This window comes from Myotis brandtii, unplaced genomic scaffold (genome assembly GCF_000412655.1).
Source record: "Myotis brandtii unplaced genomic scaffold, ASM41265v1 scaffold194, whole genome shotgun sequence".
Lineage (NCBI taxonomy): Eukaryota > Metazoa > Chordata > Mammalia > Chiroptera > Vespertilionidae > Myotis > Myotis brandtii.
The window spans coordinates 2,811,299-2,835,956 of NW_005357232.1; the positions used below are offsets into that span (position 1 = coordinate 2,811,299).

The 24,658-nt window shown below is 33.5% G+C and overlaps 1 protein-coding gene across 8 annotated transcripts in view; it reads left to right on the plus strand.

Moving 5' to 3' along the window:
- The window catches only part of MIPOL1 (mirror-image polydactyly 1), a 328,064-nt gene that overhangs the window by 36,712 nt on the left and 266,694 nt on the right, over positions 1–24,658 (plus strand). For 5 of the 8 annotated variants that reach the window (XM_014538613.1, XM_014538614.1, XM_014538615.1 and 2 more), the window contains exons 1-5: positions 1,928–2,041; positions 2,567–2,762; positions 4,383–4,520; positions 5,092–5,170; positions 24,156–24,369. In XM_014538613.1, coding sequence (XP_014394099.1) covers positions 4,500–4,520; positions 5,092–5,170; positions 24,156–24,369 — 314 coding nt within the window. In that variant the 5' untranslated portion in view covers positions 1,928–2,041; positions 2,567–2,762; positions 4,383–4,499. Of the gene's footprint in view, positions 1–1,927; positions 2,042–2,566; positions 2,763–4,382; positions 4,521–5,091; positions 5,171–22,048; positions 22,177–24,155; positions 24,370–24,658 lie in introns of those variants that run through there. The other 3 variants (XM_005864977.2, XM_014538618.1, XM_014538619.1) reach the window with 3 other exon arrangements.

Here is a 24,658-nt window from a genome sequence, read left to right on the forward strand (position 1 = left end):
GGCCTGGTGCATGGGTGGGGGCCGGCTGGTTTTCCCTGAAGGGTGTCCTGGATCAGGGTGGGGGTCCCACTGGGGTGCCTGGCCAGCCTGGGTGAGGGGCTGAGGGTCATTTTCAGGCTGGCCAAGCCCCCCGGCGATGGAAGCTTTCAGCCTCTCATTTTTTTATTTATTTTTTTATTCTGGGAATTATTTACCTTCTATAATTGAAACTGTGTTGCCTTCAGAGGAGTTCAGTGCAGGATGCACCAGGCAACCAAGCCTCCTGCTCACTCCAGCGCCGTGGCCACGGCCAGCTTAAAGCAAGTATCTGGGGTTTATTTGTCTTCTATAATTGAAACTTTGTTGCCTTTGCTGGAGCTAATAGCCGGCTCCAGCTCCGTGGCCACGGCCAGCTGAAAGCCGGTATCTGGGGTTTGTTTAGCTTCTATAATTGAAACTTTGTTGCTTTCAGAGCTCAGAGCCGAGCCGCGGCAGGCGAGGAACCTTGGCTTCCTCCATCACTGGAGGAAGCAAGCCTCCTGCTCGCTTCATCTGCGTGGCTGCAGGCCGCTATCTTTGTTGGCGGATAATTTGCATATCGCCCTGATTAGCCAATGGGAAGTGTAGTGAAGGTATGGTCAATTACCCTGTTTGTCTTTAATTAGATAGGATATTTTACCTATTTTTCTAAATACTGTTAGAAGTGGAAGTGAGTGGTCCGATAGTATATGCAGATTTAAATTTTGAGAGCTGAGGTGTGGGGCCACTTTCATTCATATTCTTTCTCCCTGAATCTCTTCTTGCTTTCCCTGGCTCTGAGGAACTTGGGTTGTCTGGAGCTTGGTAGGGAGGGAGTGGGCTGGGATGTGAGGCACAGTGAGTGAAATTCTGTTGGAGAGAGATGTACCAGGGACTGTGATTGTTTCAGAGACTTTTGTCCATTAAGATGAGGATCCAGCAATAGAGCATATTTATATGTTGTACATGCTGAGTTAAGTGATAAAATATTTGGCTCTCCTTTGGCCTATTAATGAAATCATTTCAATGCAGAAATGATCAACATTTCTCAATCTAGGAAAACAAAATTTGGTGGTTTTTTTTTTGTTGTTGTTGTTTTTTTTTAGTTATAGTTATATATGAGGCCGTATTATAAGTGATTCCTAATTCGGTACTATTGGATTCAGTTTACACAGTTTATGATTAAAATAAAGAGGCATTAGAAAAAAAATGTCATTAACCAGAGTCAGCCAAAAATTTTTGCTATAATGTGGCTTTTGTGGAGGAAAGTAAGACTGGCAACTCATATTTAAAGTAAGTTTTAAAAAATCCTGGGTGTTGTTACATTGGGGAATGAAATCCCTTTTCTGAGTGCCTTGATATCAAAAAGGCATTTAATTTTATAAGATAAATGTCAGAATCACCTATAATTTTTTAGGCAGATGAGAAATTTTAGACTGGTTAAAGAACAAAATTTGTTTCACTGATGTTTTACTGCTGAGTAAGCTAGGAGAGACAAGTCACGTTTGCATAGAGAGGCTTGTTTAAAAATTCGCAATCTACATTTTTTGGTAAGGTGAAGTTATGAAATTTTGGCAGGTATATTTAGATTCCCACGTACCTATAGAAAGAAGGGAGTACGTGGCTTCCTTAATTATTATTTTTTCTTCTACATAACAAGACTCACTTCCTTTGATAATTAAAAACAATTTGGAATGAGGTTAGAAATCTGTGATGGAGAAGATTTTAATTTAACAGATGCTAATAATATAGCATGTTCTGTGTATTGATTAAAGATTTTCTTTTTCTTTTTTAACATGGGTAATTTTTTTCAGCACAACTTACAAATAAACTTTAGTTGGAAATCAGTTTTATTTTGCTATTTGAACCTGGTATACATTAATAGTGGTAAAGTAATTAACTTCTATTTTGTCTGTGTTTTAATAAGTAGCATTTTGATTAAGAAGCCTAATTTACCTGATCTCTAGTATAAAATCATCCCACTAGTTTTAACGTGAATATGTAATTTTTGATCGAAACAAGTTACTGATATAAAATCTTTAAGGTGAGTTTAAGAAAACAAATTAGTATTTTATTAGTCTTAATTCTTTGTCCTGAAATGAATAGAAGTGTAAAATATGTTGCATATTTACAAAAATCTTTTATTCCTATTACAGTATGTAGATACATAAGTTGTAATTAACTTGCTTCATTAGAACATCTAATTTTTGCTTGACATTATGCAAATGTATGATTAAATCTGTTTTTTAAGATTTTTCCAGTTTAATGTCAGAATCCAAATTCATAAAGAGTTGGAAAAATGAGATGTCTGAGCTATAGGATTCACAAGGATTTCATATGAAGCCTATTTAATCAGGATAACACTGTTATTAATATTCATAATGTCAGCTGGAACACAAATGACAGACTGTGGGGCCTAAAAATTTTACTTGGTGAATTTATTAAAAGTATCTTAAAAAATTAATGGAATTGAAGTAAAGTTGGTGAATATGAAAATCTTGTGTTAGCACAAAAAAAATCTCTATTAGAACTTTCTTTATGATAATTTTACATTGATGTCTTTTGACAGATTTCATTGGTACTTAAAGAAGACAGATGCACGAATGGTCATTTAAGAGGATTTAAACACATTGGCACATTAATTTTTACATGAATAATAAGTACTTTCCAAAAGCAATTAACTTACAGTGTACAGGATATGAATTGAAAAATAAGACTGTGACATCAAGGGCAAAGCAAATGTGCTGTACATTTTAAACTTAGTGGTAGGACTTTTTAATATTTTGATTTATTTTATTTGTATAGTTTTCATAGGCTATGCCTTAGAATATGGTTATTATAGTGCATTTGAAAGCATATTAGAAGGGTGATAATGCTCTTGTCCTCCCCCAAAATATTGGTGGTGTTGAAACATCATTCTCTGCAAGTATCATTTACATTTATTGGAGACTTAAAAATTTGCTATGTTATTGGTAATATTTGACAATGTGTTCAATTTTGCAGAAAGTCTTAGGGTGATTCTGATTGGGTTTAGTGCTTCAAATACATGTGTTAACACATACTTATTGATGATTATAGCATAACTTAAATGTATAATAAACATACTTCTTGAAGTTTAGTGTGAGAAGTTTAGTTAAGAACCATCTGAGTAGTGTACAAGTAAATTTGTTCTGTATTTTAGCCTAAGAAAGTAAAAAGTTAGGCATGGCTTAAGTAAAACTGAGATGCATTTTATTTTTTATACTACCTGTTATTCTTTATGTTTTTTAATATGCTTATAATGACATTATGCCAGTGTTATAGTTTTTATGTTTATTATTTAAGTTCATTAAAAACAATTAATTTTAGACCATTATGTATAGTCACAATAACGAGTATTTTGTTTAATACTTTCCAGAGATTTTTGTGTGTGAATTTTAGTATTTATAAAAGCATAGTTTAGTTATTTCCTGTAACAGTCCACTTAGGGTTCACCTATAAGACAATATAGTCATTGGCCTGGCAGTCCAGATGGGTACTAGAAGTTTCACTTGCAGTCTGTCAAAGTTATAGTGAATGATTGTTACACTAGACTTGTAGGTGTAGCCTCGTATGTTTGGGAACTCACATTCAGAGTTTTATTGGAAAAAGCATTAATTACCAGGGTGTGTAGAAATTATCACAATATAATGCATACATTAAAATTTTTGTATAAGGAATAAAATAAAATTGCTATATTGGCTATTATGATTTTTTCCTAGTCTTTTTAAAAGTTAGGTTTTGGGTGGGGGATGGTTTTGTTTTTAGATCTGACGTATTCATTTATATGCCCAGCAGAGGGCAGCATTTTACTATGTCAGCCTCATGAAAGAATTAGCCCTGCTTAGACTGTCAATGTTTCTTGTAATTACTCCCAGTATATTTGTTGCTTGCTTATGAATTAACTTGCATTTATGGAACTAAATCATTCCAATCATTTAATTACACCTGAGGAGCTGAACTATAATTGCTTGCTTCCAACTAGGATCTGATATGGCTTGAGCAGTATTAATTTGGTGTTTACTTTTCTGAGTGCTAAAAGCATTAAAATGATTGTGCAATGGGATTACATTTTACTAATTGCTGGCATTCATTAGCTGGGCAAATGATGAGGAAGAGTGACTGTATATTACAGAGGGATAAAATTATGGCTTTAAATAGTATATTACTAAGCACATTAAGGCCTGTAAGACATGTTTTAAAATACTCCAGAGGTTATTAAAGACTGTATTTTCTACATGTCTTGCTATATGAATCTCTTATTAAAAGACTGCAATTATTATTAACCTTTTTGGGCAATATGTAGGGAAATGGCTTCATTGACTAGAACATATTTCTTTGATATTAATAACTTCCTATATTTTCAGCTAATCCAAAAGTAAATGAGAAACTTAGAAAAAGATTGCCAACTCCAGATCAACATATTTAGAGAAAATTGGAAAAAGAGAAGCTTACTTCAGCTTTATTTGAGGACTTTTTAAAGAATGCAGAGTTCTAGCTGTGAGGTAAATCTAATTTTATTCTCCTTAACAGCATGCACACAAAAAACTTGCAGAGCTTTTGTCATGTTTATTATGAAATCAAGTTTAAGAGCAAAATACGAATAATTCCACAAATTAATGATAGTCTTTATGGTTTTTTTAATTGGAAAAGTTTTTAAATGACTTTTACAAGTATAACATTTTATATGAAAATATGCATTGTAAATTGAAATAAATAAATTTGAAAGTTTTGGAATAAAGTTTATGACAAATAGTCCAGAAATTTTATTCTTGTTAAATAGTTGAATTTATAGTTGGAGAAGATTAAATAAATTAAATGATTCTCTAACAAAGGAGCAAGACTATCTAGAAGCTTAACCTGAACTGTATTTACTAAAATATAAGTGTAAAGGAAAGAACCTGTTTCTGAGAAAAACGATTTAATTTCATCTGTTGAATGCACAGTTAATTGTCCCATTATAAATGTTTTAGAAAATCATTTATCCTGTAAATTCTCTGTTAAACAAAGGTAAGGCTTAGGTGTGTTCTGATATATTGTTTTAAGTTTATTTATCTAGAGGTGGCTTTATTTTAGCTTCAAATCCTGGAGCAAAAACCAGAGACATTGCCAGAGCAAACAAGAACAGAAATACAAATGGAGGACTGGTCAAAAGGTAAGGACTTTTAAGGTATTAATACCAAACCCCAGGTGTTGTGCTAGTTCAAGGCACTGAATGAAGTGTGTTTGTTTTAACCAATCAGACAGAGGCAGACAAGCACACACACACATGCACCCACACACACAAAGGAGGAGGCATTCATAAAGAGACCCACACACTGCAAAAGGGACACAAAGAATGACACACAAAGACAGGCACATGCAGTGAAAGAGACACACACAGAGGAAGAGCTACTGAGAGAAAAAGAGGAGGCCAGACACACAGGGAGAGGAAGAAACACATAGACACACAAAGTCATGAAGACTGAGAGAATAACTGGGAGAGAGATGCATAAAGAGAGGGACACTCAAAAAAAGAAACACAAGCAGAAAGAGATGCATAACAGTAAGGGAGATCCTACACTCAAGTAGCGAGACACAGAGAAAGACACGTTATAGATATACATACGAAGACATAGGCACACCTGGACTCAGAGCAATCAAAGTAAGAGAAACACAATGAGAGAGAGAGAGAGAGAGGCATAGGCATACACACAGACACACCCACAGAGAGATGGTGTCAAAGGGGGCCAGAGAGAGTCAGAGCAACAGAGATGTGCAGATGGAGATAGAGAAAGACACTCCAAGACAGCAACAGAGAGGAGAGAGAGAAAGATACACACATATGTACAGGCAGAGGGACAGAACAGTCAGGACAGAAACACAATTTGAAAGACATACTGAGAGATGGCCTGGTAGAGAGAGAGAGAGATAAAGAGATAAAAAGGCACATCTGACTACCAATAGAGCAAAATAGATAAAGAGATAAAAAGGCACATCTGACTACCAATAGAGCAAAATAGAGCCATTAGGAGAGAGATTTTAAAAAATGTTAGGTTTTTAATTGAAGTCTCTTACAGTAAAATGTTGCAAATCTGGAATCCTTGGGAAATGGACCATTATGACTATAGTATCACATATAGTTGAAAGCTTAAATATTATGTCCATCATTTTTGTTTCCTCTAACAATTTTGTAATTTAAAAATAGGATTATTACCAGCACATTACACATCTCTCTCTCTTTTTGGATTCCCCTTCCGCAACAGGGCTCCTTTTTCACCAGGTATCAACTGTTACCTCTTTCAGGAGGTTAAAGGCCTTTTGGGGTGATTGTTCTATCATCATTTTACTAAATAAGTTAATAGCTACACAATTATTTTCAGGACTAGAATGGTCTGTGCTTTCTGAGTATCCCTTTTTCTGATTTCTGCATTTGTTTTTGACTTACATACTGTTATAAATTTTCCTGTTGTTTCTGCCTACCATTAGCAACTTTTCTCTTATTTGTGATTTTAGGCTGCTTGTTAAGAGTTTAGAATCCAGGTAAGTGAATTGTGTATAAAGTAATATGAAATAAGGTAGTTAAAGGTTTTCAATATAAAGTTTAAATGTTTTAGTGTATGAACTTTGTGACAATTTTGATCTATTCTTTTTATGTAAGTTTGTGTTTAGGATACATAGGTCTGAACCTGGAAACTAATGTTTTATAGCTGTTTTTATTAATTTATGCAAATAAACAAACAAATAGCCTTCTTTTGAAGAGCTCAAAGCAGTTTTATTCGATTTATGTACAAAATAAGAAAAGAGGAAGTAAATCATGATGCCCCTGTTACTTATGTTTCCTTTTCAGAGGTCACATTACTGTGAAAAGTATGTTGTGTAAATTATAGACAAACAAATCTTTAAGCCAAAGGAATTATTTTTAATATATCTAAAGAGCTGGAAGCTATGGAGGAAATTCCTCTCATAAATGTGGAACGGCCAGAGTGGCTCAGTGGTTGTGTCGACCTATGAACCAGAGCACATGCCCAGGTTGCAGGCTCGATCCCCAGTGTGGGGTGTGCAGGAGGCAGACAATCAGTTATTCTTTCTCATCATTGATGTTTCTATCTCTCTATCCCATTCCCTTCCTCTCTGAAATCAATAATAATAAGTATGGAACAAGCAGGAAAGATGCAGAGTAATGACGCTGCTGAAGTTCTAGGATGCTCATGAAAAGGAATGTTTTAGGGCTAAAGACATGGCTGCATAGTTTGCAGGAAACAGACTACAATAGTTGTGACTAAAACAGTATTAAGAAAATTTGCATTTTTATAGGCATACTTTTGACACTGGAAATAGGAATTAGACAATTACATATTTTATAAAGGGCCTATTAATGAAACATTATTAAGAAATAAAAATTAGCCCTGACCAGTTTGGCTCAGTGGATAGAGCGTCAGCCTGTGGACTGAAAGGTTCCAGGTTCTATTCCAGTCAAGGGCATGTACCTTGGTTGCGGGCACATCCCCAGTAGGAGGTGTGCAGGAGGCAGCTGATCGATGTTTCTCTCTCATCGATGTTTCTAACTCTCTATCCCTTTCCCTTCCTCTGTGTAAAAAATCAATAAAATATATTAAAAAAAATAAAATTAAACAGGTAAATATAATATCTTTTGAATTTAGTGATAACTTATATATTTAAACCAGTGAAGTCTACATAGTCATTTCTTTGATATACGGTTCATGGGATTTATCATAAAGCATAGAGTACTTCAGAACTTTCTTACACAATGTTCATAGTATACTCTCATAAATAGTTATTTTATTTAATGTTATTTTACTTATTTTTTTAAATTGAGCTAATTAACAACTTGAATTATGCAGATTTACTTTTGTATCATTTTACAGATTCATTATGAGGAGTGCTAAAGTGGTTATTCTTTTCCTAGCTTTATTGTAGAAACATTGCTGAATATTTAAGTCAAAGAAAGAATGAAATATCTAATATTAATAGATATAACTATTTACATTTTTCTTTGTCATTATAGGTAGTTTGGAAAATGTAAAGCTAAGGTTGGTCGGTGGAAGGGGTGATGACATCTACAAAATGTGCCCAGGTTTCTTTAAGTAGTTAAAAAATCAAACCCAAATGAAAGAAATTTTCAGCGGATGGAAGCAATATGTGAGGGAATAAATGTGTGTTGCCCAGTGAGCATTAGTGACATCTTCTGGCTTCTTAAGAAGTAATTGATGTTTTACCCTTTCACAAAAACTTTTTTTTCAAGATTCGTTTTTTTCCTGCTTTTTAAGAAAAAAAACCACACACAAAAAAGGTCATAATCAAAGTATATATGTAAAGTCAGCCTTCAGAAAGAATGATTTGTTATGTCATTGGTTAACTCTTTTTAGCATTTACTTATTAGTTACTTAACTGTATAAGAAAAAAGACATGGGGTCAAAATCTCCTATGAGTAATTAATTGGAAAAGTATAAAAAATTTCTGGATATTTTTATATTAAATTTTGGTAGTTTTTTATTAAATTAGCAGAAACATAATTTAGTTGTTTTGTAATACACAGAAGTCCATTGGATATAGGTTGCATATTATTTATGAATAAGTGTGTATGTCATATCTATACATTCCTACACTAATACAGGTAAAAATGAGGTCTGGGTGCCTGTTAAATTTAGAATATTGTGAAACATATTTAAGTTTAGAACCTTTAGGGGTCAGTGTTCCCTAAGAAAGATTAAAAAAGATTACTGTGCCTACTCAAATATTAATTCTGCTCTATTTTAAATATTTCTTACCAATTGATGGTAAGAATCACAGAGCCCGAGGAAGCTTTAGACAAACACCTTTCAATGTTATGGTTTCTTCAATATTATTTTCAGTTTTATTATTTTAGGAAATTATATTTAATGTATATTTATGTACAGAGTAGTTTTTTTCACTTAGGTTCTATCTCAATTTAAATATGAATTGTTTTAAAACTACTTTCTATTAAGCTTAAAAAGTAAGCATGGTTCTAAATCATTATACTCATTTAAAATTTGAGGTGAAAAACTACTTCTAGAACTGCTTATGTTAATTGAATCCTTACATGTAGTTTATTGGAGGCTAGCAAATATTTTAAAAATCTTTTGCTGAATTTTGGTAAAAAGCAAATGTCCTTTTTATTTTTGAATTGAATTAGCTATTACCTTTTGTAGCCATGATTCTTATGGTTTTTCTACCAAACAAAGTAAATAACTAGGACTAAAACCTCGCAAAAGATAACTTATAAGTGGTTTATTCGTTTCTAGTCAGAATACTATTTATTTTTGCTTGGCATTTGGAACCTGTGTGCCACCATCAATCTCTTTTATTATTGGTTCATTTATCTTTCTGTCTTTTCACAAAGTATATATTCTTTTTACCTTTTACCCATTTGTTGTTCTGTACTTGAATTATACCTAAAACTATTGCATGACTTGCAAGCATTTTATAAAAGTAGACATCTATAGAAAAACATCTAGGATGTGTCTTTGATCATTGTAACTAAAACATGATTGTAGAACCTCATATCATTTAAATAAATCATTTTATTTTAAAGCAGAGGGGAAAGAAATGGCAAGTTGCATAGAATGGGCTCCCATTTCTACCAACGAAGTTGTTGGTAGGAAAAAAAAATGATTTCCTAAGCATCGTGAAATTCAAGGTTTTGAAAATATCTGGATAATTAATCATTTTGTGTTAAATAATAGGACTTGAATTGTATTTAATAATTGGCTTTCTAGTAAGTAATGCTGTATTTTCCTTAAATGAGTAATGTAATTTGCTTTTGTTTGTTTTAAAGTAGAAGGTAAATTACACTGGAGAACCAATGCATTTAATAATTTCACTAAAATGTTATAGAAGAAAGAACGCAGGTTTGGAGCTATAGACCTGTGTTTCAATTTTGTTAATACTTCACTTCTTATGTTAGTTACCTGTACTTGGGTGCAGGTTTCATAATTATTTGAAGCCTGAGTTTTCTTTTGTATGGAAGAGGAGATAATTCCTTTAGGACTGTTTTTGAAAGTTAGGGATTGTGTATGAAAGTCCTACTACAATACCTGAAACAGGAAATGAGTTTATTTAATATGTATTTCATATACCAGAGTTATTCTTTTCAATAGTGTGGTGGTGAATAATAGTTTTTACAGATGGAAAAAAAAGATTGTTGACGTATTTTACAGGGTCTAAATAAATGATAGTGGTGGTTGTCATTGTATGCCATTCAGTTGTGAAAGTAGGTATATAAAAAAATCTAAAAGTGTTAGGAAACATAAATAACAATTTGAAATTACTAGTTTTATAAGAAACTTCAAAAATGATGTTCATACCCTATTATTAGAAATTTGATTTTTTTCAAAGTAGTATAGCTTATATTTAGTATATTTATATTTGATAAAATAGAATATAAGTCAATAATACTCATTTAGGGTAAACCTAATTTTGTCTGTATTGAAATCCCAGTTGTGATAAAATCTTCAGTCTGTTGGCATCATACAGTGTGCTTTTTCCTTTTAGCAAGTACGAATTTAAGAATGCCTTTTTTATTTTTCATATTGCATAGAGTGGTTAGAAAAGACATTTCTGAGGTCTGATTAAATTTATTATTCATCTCCATAGTACCTAACTTAATAGAATGCTGGTAGCTTCTTATACATGACCATCTAGAATTTTTGAGTGGTTTTAGGATTACTGGCAGCTGGCCAGCAAGGATTGATTTATTTCCAGAGGAAATGCCAAGGCAACTCTTAAAAAAATTATTGAGGATATACTATTTTATTTTAAAAATTATCTTCTTTAAATAAGTTTGTTAAAGTAAGTGGGATTCTGGGTGTTTTTATTTTTAAGCTTGATATGAACGATTCTGTTACTACTCTTGGCCTTGGTAGGAAAGGGGAATGAAAACAAAAAATTTTACATGGGCAACTTTGTTTTTTAAATGGTTATAAAGTTTGTTATGCACTGTATTTTGAAATTCATTTATTTCTGATACAAATAACTCACATTTGTTAATTTATGCCAAAATTATGCATTTTGGCAATTCTTTAAATAGACTTTATTTGTAGACCAGTTTAAGGTTCACGGCAAAATTAAGCAAAAAGTACAGCGCTCCCATTATACACGGCACTCCCTAACCCTACATACACACAACCTCCCCACTATCAGCATCCCCCACTACAGCGGGACATTTGCTCCATTTGATGAATCTACCCATAAATTCTTAATAATGGAACAGTTTGTGAGATGATAGGAATCTTTGTCTTTTTACTCAATTTAGAGTGTTTTAAATTAGATTAGTCTGTACTCTTGGAATTCTTACTATACCTTAGGTGCTTCATTTTATAAAAATAATAATCACTAAGGAGAATAAGCATGAAAATGGTAAATTTTTTTTGAATAGGACCACTTCTCCTCCATTTTGATATATTTATATGATCTCCTCTTTGTACACCTTGTGACTATTTCTTTTATTTGAGAAATCCAATTCTACTTTTATTATATAAGCTCTTTCAAATTTATTTGTGGCCATGAAAATATGAATTTTTTTTGAAATAGAAAAACTACTTGAATTTTCTAAAAGTTTATGCTTTGTTTTAGATTCTGATAAACATCTTTATTCATTTCTGGTTATGGCTCTTTCATGCCAGAGCACTTCCTGGAACACATATTTACAATACAAATCTAATATATTAAATTTTTATTTTTCTAGAAGTTAGAATTTCAGTCTATCATATTTAAGATGATGGTCGTGCTCTCCATAGTGACTATATTTGTCACTTTTAGTATGATGAGTACAAAGTCCTGCGAGTACATTGGCATTTTGTTGATTTTACAGATCTGAATCAATGTAATTGGTGTATAAACCAAATTAATGCCATTTACACAGTTGTCCAGGTTGACTGGCTGTGGAGTAGGACTGATGTGACTACATTTACTGCATTTATTCACTACTTTTGGTTATAAATAATTTTGATAATTGAATAAAGTACTTTTGGGGAGTTACCAAATACTTGTGAGTGTGTGTGTGTGCGCGCGTGCGCATGCACAGGCGCATGAGTCAAAACTTGCCATGTAGGACATTTAAAAATTCATTTTGGAGAAGTTTGAGAAGGAATTTTTCTTTGTTTTTCATGCTTTTGTTTCTTTTTGGGGAATACGAAAAAGCAAAAAGAACAGTTCAGACTACAAAATTTTGAAATTGGTTGCATAGATTATTTCATAGTCTAAATGAAATATTCGAATCTATAGCTTTTGGTTAAAATTGATAATAAATTGATAATTTTTTGATAAATGGTAAAGCTGTGCTAATGATGTATGGTAAAAAGTAATTATTTTACAAAATATTATTTTGACTTTCATTTTTATTTTTTAAGTGATTCTAGTCTTCACACGTCAAAACTTGTTGGTACTTTAAATTCAGGATGCTAGTGGGTGAAAGGTTAAAAGTAATCAGTTCATATTGATAAAATTATACTTGTAGAGTTAGTGAATATGTTAGCTTTTGCAAATTTAATATTTTTTAAATTAAAAACTAAATTCACTTCCTTAATCATTTCACTGGCTATTCCTGAGATAATTTGGTGTATTCTAAAGCATAGTAATATTTATTGATTTTGAGCATTTTTAATATAGAAATATAATAAAAGTTAAGAACAAGATATCCTTATTTTCTTCTTCAATTAATGTCTTTTTTTTTCTACTTTCCCCCCAGTGTTTAAGAATTTCAGACTAATATTGAATCCTAACAAATTGGGATAGGTAGGATTTATTCAGCATTAGTTTGCTTGAACCAACACATGTTTTGGAGGAAATATGATAGGAAATAGAACAAATACATAGTCCTTAAGGATTTAGGCTCTTGTATAAATTCTAACATTTGAGTATGGAGTATATAGAGTATTCTCTATCCTTTCCCCATATTAATGTAAAGAATTTGCAGTTTAAATAGATTTATATTTTAAGTAGATTAGATGGTTTTTGAATCTTTATAAAAAAACATGTTGAAAAATTTGGAGTCACTGAAGCCTTTTACTTAATTGCTTGCAAGAATTTAAAGTTAAAAAAATGATTTTAATTCAAGAGATATGATTGTTTCCTTTCAGAAACATTCATTGCCTATATTTTATAATCAACCAGTATAGAGTTTAAGACCGGAACAGGCTGTATTAGTCCAGGTAAGAAGAGTGAAGACAAAACAAAAATTTCCATTAAAAAGCCGTCCTTGGTCTCCTGAGGACTTAGTAGAGACCAGCATCAGAGACTTCCTCTGCATTTTTAATAGATCATTTGTTCTCTAAGATGTTCTATATTGCCCCTTTATTACCTTTTTCTTTTTCAAAAGTCTCTGCCCCTCTGTGAGGTCATTTGAAATAAACACATTATTTAAAAAAATCAAATTTATCTCAGGCCTTTTTTTTTTTGTCTCAAGTATTTAATGCTTTTTTTAAAAAAAAGTGAAACTCTAAGAAGGAGGTGATGATGCTATATCCTGTAACTGACTAATATGACACTAGTATAGTAGGCACAGTTGATTAATGAAATGGGAGCCTATACCTTTTATGCTTCTGTTTTGTTTTGTGTGTTTTTTCCTGGAGAAACAAATGGTAAATTTGAATAAAACGTATATCATTTGCATAGAAAGTTATGTAATGATGCCATATATAGAGTATAATGATTTCCTAAAATCTTGTATTTAAAGTAACTGAATTACAATGAGAAATAAACAGAATATTTACCCATCCCTTATGAGCTGCTGCTGATATGTAAATTTATTCTTCTACTTTGCACAAATATACTTTTGAGCTACTGCTTAAACACTTTGATGTCCTTAGTCAAACAGTTTTAATGATGCCTCCAATATTGTGAAAGTGTGACATTTGATGAATGTCTCATATAGTTTTGATATCTGGGCACATGTCAACAAAAAAAATGAACATTGGTTTGTCATGCAACACCTAGATAATTTATAATTTTACTGTTTATATCCATCTTGACATTTTTTATCTGCCAAAGGCAGGTTTCATTTGGAATCTTAATCTGAGATTTATTTGGTGGATCTGGAAATCATAGCTAGGGTTCCCACAGGAAATGGTCCATCTACCAACAGATTAAATGGCAGTCCTGCAGTTGTTAGGGGAGCTCTGCATTTAACACACATGCATACTCATTCAGACCGCACTGTGGAGAAAAATTAAAGTAGTAACCCAGGTTTAGGAACAATGTAGCTAAAAAGTCCCATATTTGCTGAATGACAAAGGGTTATATAGCAGCATTTCATTTTATTATTCGTGCTTGAATTTCTTGTTTGCTCTGTTGAGTCTGCTGACGAATACTAATAAATGCCTGCAACAATCCAGACGAGAGATGCCTGGCAACAAAGCTATGCGGTGGACCTCCCTGATCTTCTCCAGTTCACAACCTGACCTTTTGAAAAATTGGCTGGGCTAAGCTGCAGAATTTGGGTGTAATGGTTATTGTTAACTCCAGCTTTAGGATTTATTAATTTGTGTGATCAAGACTTACCTATACTTCAAAGTTTCAAAAGACCAAACACAATCATCCATCCATTAGAACTAACATTGTGTTTCAGTGCGTTCCACTTAGTATCTGACTGGTGATTCTTCTATTTTGTTTTCTAAACCTAAAAATACTCTTAAGTAAAATGAAAGGCACATGTAAAGAAAACCTTTTTTTTTTTTCTCTTTATACTGTTATTGAAAAGTTGCCTTCTATAAATGATCTAAGAAATTGTTGAATATATGGACAATCTGTATGTATTCATACTTAAACAAAATATATATAATTATGAAACCTATTTTACTTGAAGTTGTAGAAATTTAAGATTTACCTAGTTCATTTACATTTTAATTGCTTTATACAAATTATTATTATAATAAGAAAAATTGAGCAAGGTTAGGAATATACAGTGAGTAGCCAAATGGTTCATATCACTGGAGGACAAAAAGAATAAAGATAGGATAGTTTTCACAATCATTTCAGACTAAATAATATTTATAATGGTTTAAATAGGGTAATAAAAGTTTTACAAAGCTTTATTTTATGTAATATGTTCATAAGTTAATGATGTAGCCTAAGCTTTAGGAGATTATACTATTATACTCTGTTCATGGCCTTCTATAAGAAACAATGTTAAAATTTAAAAGCTGAAACCTTATGATAAAACTTAGTTTTTACACAGAATTCTTACCCTTTTACCCTGTAGAATGAATATTGATGTATTCATGACTATTTGAGACTTATTGAAACAAACAAGAACTTTAAAAAATTTGGTGCAGTTTCACCATTTTAAATAGCTTTCATATAATAAAATAAGTAACAAAATTTCAGTAATTTCCATGACTAAGCAGTGGAGAAGTTGTAACATGACATACGAAGTCATTGAATTGTCATAAAGATGAAATAACTCATCACCACTTCATTTTGACATGTTTATCTAGATATACAACTATGTATAGGAATGTAAAGGATGTAGTTTATTTTGAATGTCTAACCCTCATATCCAAGTGGTTAAATTATGTCATATTGACAGATTTCATGATTTTCCAGCTTTATAAACCTTTATAAAATCTTCAGTATCTTACAGCTACATCCAGCCTCTCCAACATGTTTTTTACTTCCTCCTCTCTCTCTTTACACACACACACCACACCCCTTATTAGAACTACGTAAGGCTCTGTATTTCTGCTCTCCAACATGGTAGCCAATGGCTACATGTAGCTTTCAGTACTTGAAATGTGGGCAGTGAGTATGCCGACTTACAATGAAAGTTATAGTTCTTTTTCTTCTTCTTCTTCTTATGGCTGGTCAAGCCAAAAACAAAACAAAACATACTAAAAAAAACACACAAAAAAACCCCTGAGAGAATATACAGAATATGCAGTATCTAAGTAGCAAGTTTGCATTTTTTAAGCCAAGGATCCAAAACTTACCAAATTTCCTGACTCCCAAATTAGAATCTGTGAGTGATTATCACTTGTGATCTACTAACTACAATTGTTATTATTTCTAATATAATGTGCCAATGTAGTGAGTGCTCAAATTATGTTACAGAACATGCCATTTGCATTTCCTATTTTCTGCAATGGATTGAATTTACAGAATTATACTATTAATTTTATTTGTATGGGATTGAATTTTCTTTCAGGATCTTTTGTCAAGATTTTTAAAACTTGAAGTTCTGTTATTTCTGTAATTTGTTTTATAATCTGATACAAACTTTATTAAACCATTAGTTATTAATTACAAGTTTACCACATTAAGTATTTCTGTCACGTTTCTCTCGTTGAATAAGTTAGCATTTTATTTTCCAGATCCATGTCCTCTTATTTTTTAATAAGAATTTTTCTTATATGTTACTTATTTTTATTACATTTTAATAAGTAAATATTTTGCTTTGAGCAAAACAGATTTTTACAGATAATAATAGCTAATATTTATTGAGTATGAATTCTGTGCTGACACTTTTTTAAGAGATTAAATAATTTAATTCTCATAACCTTTTGAAGTGGTGCTATTATTACGTACTTTTTATTGATAGAGAAGTTGGTGAGAGGTTAAGTAATTTGCTAAAAGTTATACAGCTGTGTGGTAGAGCCAGCATTAAAACGCTGAAGCCCATCTTAAGAGCCCATGCACTGATTCTGCTTGGCAGACCCAAATATACCAGTGTTCTAGTTGGAAAGTCTGAACTTTTCTCTTGTACACACTTCTACTCCTGTGACACGGCAGAAGTTTCTGATGTCTTTTTCTTTTATGTTTGGGGGGAAAACCATAAATGCAAATATGTGAAAAAACCTCCCACCCCCAAAAAGGAAGCATAGTCAGAAATGATTTATTAGAGGAAATAAGCAGTATCTGTATACACATAAAACTCTAGGAATTGGTAGAAGTTATTTGGAGCCACTAACTGATACTGTTGTTCTGATTTCGTTGAAACTAATACTCATTTAGAAAAATCTTTAACCATTGAGAAAAAGATAACATCTTTTGTTTAAAATGTGTGGTTACTGTAGTAATCCTATTACCACATCAAATTTATAACTAAATAGTAAAAAATATTTTATATCATTTTGATCTTACATAATGTGGTGATAGACAATATATAAAAGAAACAATAAACATGAGGTTTTTATTCTTTTAATACTTATGAAATCAGATGCTACAGTATAAGTAATAACCTTTCAGAGATTAAAAAAAAAGAGTTAAGGAAGTGGTGACCAGTTGTGTTAGCAAGTGTCAGAAAGCATATTAACAAATTGCATCTGTTATAGTTCATTTTAGACAGAAATTTCCCTGATAGCACCAACATCTGAAGGAGCAGGATATCTATGTATTTGAATGTACTTGCCCATAGTACTTCTCTTCCCCTTTCTTTTTTTGCCAGTGAATTCTCAGGTAGCTGCGATGTTTCTGTGCTGAGAAACCCCAGTAGATCCCTAGAGACTATTCTAACTCAACCACTCTGAAGAAACAGCTCAGTAAACAGCATTGACCCCCCAGGGGACCACCAAATCCATTTACACAGATACCCCTTGTCACAAACTATTTACAAAGCCAGACAGAACAGAATTTCCCAGCCTCTAAGAATCCCTATTTGATTCTAGCTACCTCCTCACTTCTGTATAGTAGTTGTGAAATAAGTTACTTTTGGCCATGAGTCATGATTTCTTGTGTAGCATCAATTCAACTGAGTATATTAAACATTGACTAATGTATAATTGTCTGGAGAATTGAACTCAAAGGAGGTTCTAAAGATTTCGTTCCTAAAATAGGAAATAGTGTAATGCTGTTAATTTTCTGAACTAAGGAACTGAGAATTTAATAACAAGGTTACCATTGAGACAGTTGGTTATACTAGTACCTCTAGAAGTAAAGAGAGGATTTGTTAGATCATGAAAATGATCCATTGGAAACAGCATGAAAGTCACTAAAGAGATACAGGGTTTTTATTTATTTATTTATTTATTTATTTATTTATTTATTTATTTATTTTTATTTATTTATTTAAAAAAGTTAGAAACATCGATGAGAGAGAAACATCGATCAGCTGCCTCCTGCACACCTCCTACTGGGGATGTGCCCGCAACCCAGGTACATGCCCTTGACCGGAATCGAACCTGGGACCCTTCAGTCCGCAGGCCGACGCTCTATCCACTGAGCCAAACCGGTTTCGGCAATACAGGGTTTTTAAAGCAGCCCATCTAGGCACATGTATTAAGTATTAAGATTCCAAAAAATATCTTCACTAAATCCGCCCATTTTGACCAAGTGGATAAATTATCTCTAGCAAGAGCTATAGGTGCATGTGAGGAATATCTAGTAGTAGTCTTCCCTAACATCATTTTCAAGTGGTCACAGCATAAGTTTATATGGCAGTGGCAGCATTAGATAGTAATAGCAAAAATTGGGGACTGTATTTGAAGTAATCAAATTCTTACATCCAGGTAACACAGTGTGCCCATAGAAGAGCAAATGAATAAAGGGACTGATCATCGTCATGAAAAAATTTCCTGTTGTTTAACCCTGAGGAAAGAAAGATCTCAAAGGCTTATGAATTATGAAGAAGAGATTGATAATTTATTCTCTAAGTCCATTTGGAGAAATAAATTTGAAGAGTAATAGTCTTAATGGTGAAATAATTAACAATGACATTGATTAAACAGTGAAGCAAATTACTAAAGGAGGTTATAGAGTTTCCATTTTAAAATGTGCGGGAGAGAAGAATCAATAGTCTTAGCTTTAAGCTTTTGTCTGCCTGCATATGAGAGTTTTAATCAAAAGTGAAAATGTTCATTTAAACATTTATCTAATTGACTGGTTTGTAAAACCGAGCCATAACTTCACTTTTTGTTGTATTTTATTGATTTACTAGAGGCCTATTGCATGAGAAGATTCGTGCAATAGGCCTTCCCTTCCCATGGCTGCCGGCACTGGTTTTCCTCCGGCACCTGGGACCCAGGCCTTTGCTCCAGCCAGAGCCGCCTTCAGTCTTCGCTGCTCCAGCCGGAGCCGCCTTCAAGCCTTCGCTGCTCCGGCCGGAGCCGCCTAGTCTTCGCTCTGCTTTGTGCCTACGTATGCAAATTAACTGCCATCTTTGTTGGCGGTTAATTTGCATATCTCGCTGATTAGCCAATGGGAGGCATAGCGAAGGTACGGTCAATTACCATGTTTGTCTATTATTAGATAGGATATTTCCATATGTAATGCTTTTTCAGGTGATAGGCGATACCAACAGCTCAACTAAAACTTTTTAAAAATATATTTTTATTAATTTCAGAGAGGATGGGAGAGGGAATGAGAGATAGAAACATCAGTGATGAGAGAGGATCATTGATCAGCTGCCTCCTGCATGCCCCACACGGGGGATGGAGCCTGCAACCCGGACATGTGTCCTGACTGGGAATTGAACGCTTACCACCTGGTTCATAGGTCAGCACTCAACCACTGAGCCACGCCTGCCGGGCTCAACTAAAACTTCAATAGCTTCATCCCATTATCACTTCATAAAGACCTTTATCCTGGGTCGGAGAGTTCAGGAAAAAATAATTGAAGACTGAATTAGAGTCTCTATGCTATTTTTTTCTCTTGGTTGGAGAAGGTACTAACTCAGAAATTGAATTTCAGTTGGGCTTGGAGTAAGGTGATGAAAATTTGGCAAGATGCAACAGGATAGTGTCTTAAAATCTGATTTGAGCTCTAAACTGGTTTGGCTCAGTGGATAGAGCAGGGGTCCTCCAACTACGGCTCGCGGGCCACATGCAGATACAAATATTGTATTTGTTCCCGTTTTGTTTTTTTACTTCAAAATAAGATATGTGCAGTGTGCATAGGAATTTGTTCATAGTTTTTTTTTTAAACTATAGTCCGGTCCTCCAACGGTCTGAGGGACAGTGAACTGGCCCCCTGTTTAAAAAGTTTGAGGACCCCTGGGATAGAGCATCGGTCTGCAGACTGAAAGGTCCCAGGTTCGATTTCGGTTAAGGCAGCGGTTCTCAACATGTGGGTTGCAACCCCTTTGGCGGTCGAACGACCCTTTCACAGGGGTCGCCTAAGACCATCGGAAAACACATATATAATTACATATTGTTTTTGTGATTAATCACTATGCTTTAATTATGTTCAATTTGTAACAATGAAATTGGGGGTCACCACAACATGAGGAACTGTATTAAAGGGTTGTGGCATTAGGAAGGTTGAGAACCACTGTGTTAAGGGCATGTACCTTAGTTGCGGGCACATCCCCAGTAAGGGCTGTACAGGAGGCAGCTGATCGATGTTTTTCTCTCATCGATGTTTCTAAATCTCTATACGTCTCCCTTCCTCTCTGTAAAAAAATCAATAAAATATATTATAAAAAGAAATCTGACTTGAAAAGTCAAAGTGCAACTTACTCTCAAATGTTTCAGAAAAATTATATATGTGTAGGTAGGCAGATAGATACAGAGAACGGATAATAAAACAAGTATAGGAAAATGTTAACATTTGGGGAATATGGATGAAGTGTATATAGAAATTCTTTGTACTGTTTTTGCAACTTTTTATAAGGCTAAAATTATTTCAAAAGGAAAAAGGAAATGACTGTTATCCACAATCATTTCTTGTTACCTTTCTCATCTCTGTCCTAGTGTGTTTACGCAGTCCTTGAAGTATTTTGCATTTGACTCTGATTTTTCTTCTCAGTTTCTTGCCATTTTCCTGGATGACTTTAGTGTCTTCAGAGTTAAACTTTTTATTACCCTGATTCCTTGATTTCCTCCTCTCCAGGTACCTTCACTATCAGTCTATTTTATCAACCCATTCCCAGTTAAATCACATCTTGGACTTTGTTTTTACATGTTGCTCATTTTAGAAATTTTCACTTTCTGACTACACCATCTTGTCATGTCCATGTAAGAAATGACTGTGCTTTTCCTGAAGTTATTCCTTTTGTTCTGGGCCTCTTCTTCCTGTTCTCTTCTTATTCTTATAGTCTGTTACTTTTTCTTTATTTCTTCAAGCTCCAATCCTTTGGCAGTTCATTAGTTTACATATTCCTACTTGTTCTTTGTTCGTTTTTTTTGTTTGTTTGTTTTTTTTTTTTTTTGGTAACAAATGCCTTTGTGAAGTTTTCCCAGAGTTTACAGTTGGGCATCAGTATATTTAGCCATTGTATTTGGTCTCTAAATCCCTAGCGGAATCCTTCCTTATCACATTATATTCAAATTATTAGATCAGTTTGCTTTCTTCAATGTATTACAGAGTCCTTGATGGGGGAGGGGTGTGTGTGTATGTCTATTTCTTACCTGTGTTTTTTAAAAATATATTTTTATTGATTTCAGAGAGGAAGGGAGAGGAAGAGAGAGATAGAAAATCAATGAAGAGAGGGAATCATTGATTGGCTGCCTCCTGCACGTTAAACCAAGCCTGCAACCCAGGCATGTGCCCTTAACCAGAATCGAACCTGGGACTCTTCGGTCTGCAAGCTGATGCTCTATCCACTGAGCCAAATTGGCTAGGGCTTTTTTTTTTTTTCTAGTACTTATCACAGGACATATCACACTATAGGTTTTCTATGAATTATTAAATTAATTAATTAGAGAAGTCAAACTTTCTATACAAATGATTGAATTCTGGTACAGAATAATGCAATATGGCAGAGTAAGAAAGCATCGAGAGCATTCAAAGAATTTAAGCAATATTTGCTAAAATAGTAAAAAGAAAAAAAAAGAATAAAATGCAGACAAAAAGGGAAATTTTATAAATCAGCCTTGTTTTCTCTAAAGTAAAATCAAAGTCTCCATAGAAGAGTATGGATAGTCTGATTTGCAGAGCAGGCTCCAAATGTCTGATGAACAGTTATAGTTAGGAATCTAAAATGCTGAGCAAGAGTAGAAACATCCAGAATTAATCAGAGCCAAATCACACAGTACAGGTCTTAAAAAATATTAAACGCTTAGAATTGAAATCTGGAAGTGGGTTAGGACTTTTTGAGTTTCTTTTAATAATAGTAAAAAGGGTTCTAATTACTCTTATGCAGGAGGGACCAGCAAGGAGTCCTCTTATTGGGAAGCTCCTACCTCTCCTCTGAATCTGGAGGTGATAGCGGTCACAGGTGTAAAGGCAGTGAGTTACCAAGATATCAACAAATCACAAATCTGACATTAGGTAAGCTGAAGTAAAGTTATAATTGTAGTAAGCAAATAGCAAGTATAGATATCAGGGATGGGGTAAACTAAACAGTAGAAGGTTAGGAATAAAAAACTGAAAGGAGAAAGATGCTAAACTAGACACAAAAATACAGAGGCAAAAATATGGGACAATTGGTAGATAATCCAAAGTTTGGTATCAAAAACAGGTCAGAGAGTTAAGACTTAAGATTCTGAAGCAGTTGGTATGGTGTTGGCATAAGCAACTGGGGGTGATTTATAGCTGGCACATCCTTTTACTTTTTGATGAATCTTTGTACCTCATACACTGGAGCATAGTATAAGCCCTAATAGTTATTTTTTGATGTGTCCCTGGGGACACTTTTTGTTATTTGATATTGCTTTCACTATCTACTTATAATTTTCTTTCATTTGAATTACTTACAAGTTCTCTGTGAGTGTTGAAAAGCATGGTTTGTTAATAATATAGTGGTATTCCTGAGAGCCCATTTATAAAATTCTCATTCAGATTTTGGGGGTTACATGTGACCAATACCAGGCTTTTCTAGAAAAACAGCATGATGAACATCTAAGCCAACCAAGTATGCATTTTGAAATGTCAAGAAGCAACAAATTATCTCCCCAAACCTACAATTGTTATATTTTAAACCAAAATAGAATATAATGTTGAAATTTTATAGATACCTTACAGTAGGTAATTATGATAGCATATTTTCCCAATTCATTCCCTCAAATAAAGTGAAGTCAAGAGTAATTTACTACAGTGGTTTCTAATCTAGCTTCAGCCACCAATAAGACAGTGTCCACGACGTGGAGTTTCTAACTGGCTCTATTTTTAGCACATATACAAGCAAACAATTTCCTCTTAAAGAAAGAATACTTTGTGAGAAGTACCTTATCTACAAATGCCCCATTTTGCTTTTATTCTAAAACTACTTTCTCTGCCTCAAAAGAATTTTAAATTTGGCTGGTTGCAGATGGCATCACCAAGAAGCAGATGATACTTACCTGCTTTTTACAGTTTTGCTTTTTAATATTTTTGGTGGATATAATAAAGTTCTACTTACAATCAGTGTTTGTGCCTATTAATCTAATTTACTGGTGAAAGAGTTTGTTTTGTGCACTTGTGTTTATGTCATTTTCTTCCCCCAAAATAATACATTTCTTTTGAAATAGCTATCATTTACTAGTTACAGCTTAAAATCATTTTTATGAGATAGCAAGGCCTTATGAAACAGATCCCCTAATGTATAACACATATCTGATACAATGGGAGTTAAAATAATTCTAATATTCATTTTATAATATTATGATGATGGTTACAAAAATAATAGCTAACACTTACAGATGTGCCAGATACTAGGCCAAGTTTTTTGCATGTATTAACTCAGTTAATCCTCACAGCAACTGAGGTAACTTATTACGTTCCCATTTTAAAAACAAGACTGAGGTGTGGGTGTGTTTTCTTGCCCGAAATTATGTACTTGGCAAAGCTGGAATTCTGATCCAGGCAGTCTGATATTAAGAGTTCCATGCACAATATCAGTTTACTATAATCACTAACTTATTGCAACCTAGTTTTCAAAGTTTAGGAAGAAAAAGTAATCTGAAAATAATTCCTCTAAATCAATGATTTTCAAGTTTGATTGCATGCTGGAGTCATCCGATCACTCCCAGATATTTTTATTTCATTAATATAAGGTGGGTCTGGGCTATTGGATTTCTAGAAACACCTCAGGTTATTCCAACCCGAATCCAATGTTTAAACCACTGTCCTAAATGCTCTCTCACTGTGGGAATGGAAATATTCATGGCAGAATCACACTGTTCATGCTTATGTGATCACAATAGGAGTAAGACTAATAAGTACATGTTTAAAGCTCTGAGAGCATTTATTTCCACAAAAATATTCATTTGAATGATTTAATATGTAGCTATGGTGTTTCTTACATTATGTGTATTTTTTATTTTAAACAGCCCAAAGTTTTATTGAACATGAGACTACAGGAAGAAATAAAAGCACACAGCCAGACAAACAACTGACTGAGAATTCTAAGGGAAGCAAGCATCAGAAATGCAATGAATTAGTTAATGAAGCCACATGTGAGGACACACAACTGTCAGAGCAGAAGTCAAGGAATTTTCCTCATCCAGGTGGTGAGGCATCTCACTGCACTTCTGAAAAATCCAAGTGAGTGCCAGCAGCCTTAGATCCAGAGTGTAAGAATTGCAAGAACTCTTTTTGTCTTCCTCCCTCACTTCATTCTTCCTTCCTTCTTTATGGTGTGAGCTAAGTTTGATATATCATTAGCATATTAAAATTTGGGGAATCTACCAGAGTTTTCTACTGTTTTCCATTACATCAATATGATGTATCTAGATCAGTGATTTTCAACCTTTTTCTTCTCATGGCACACACAAAGGAATTACTGAAATTCTGTGACTCACAAAAAAAAAGTATTTTTGCCAACATGGCAAAA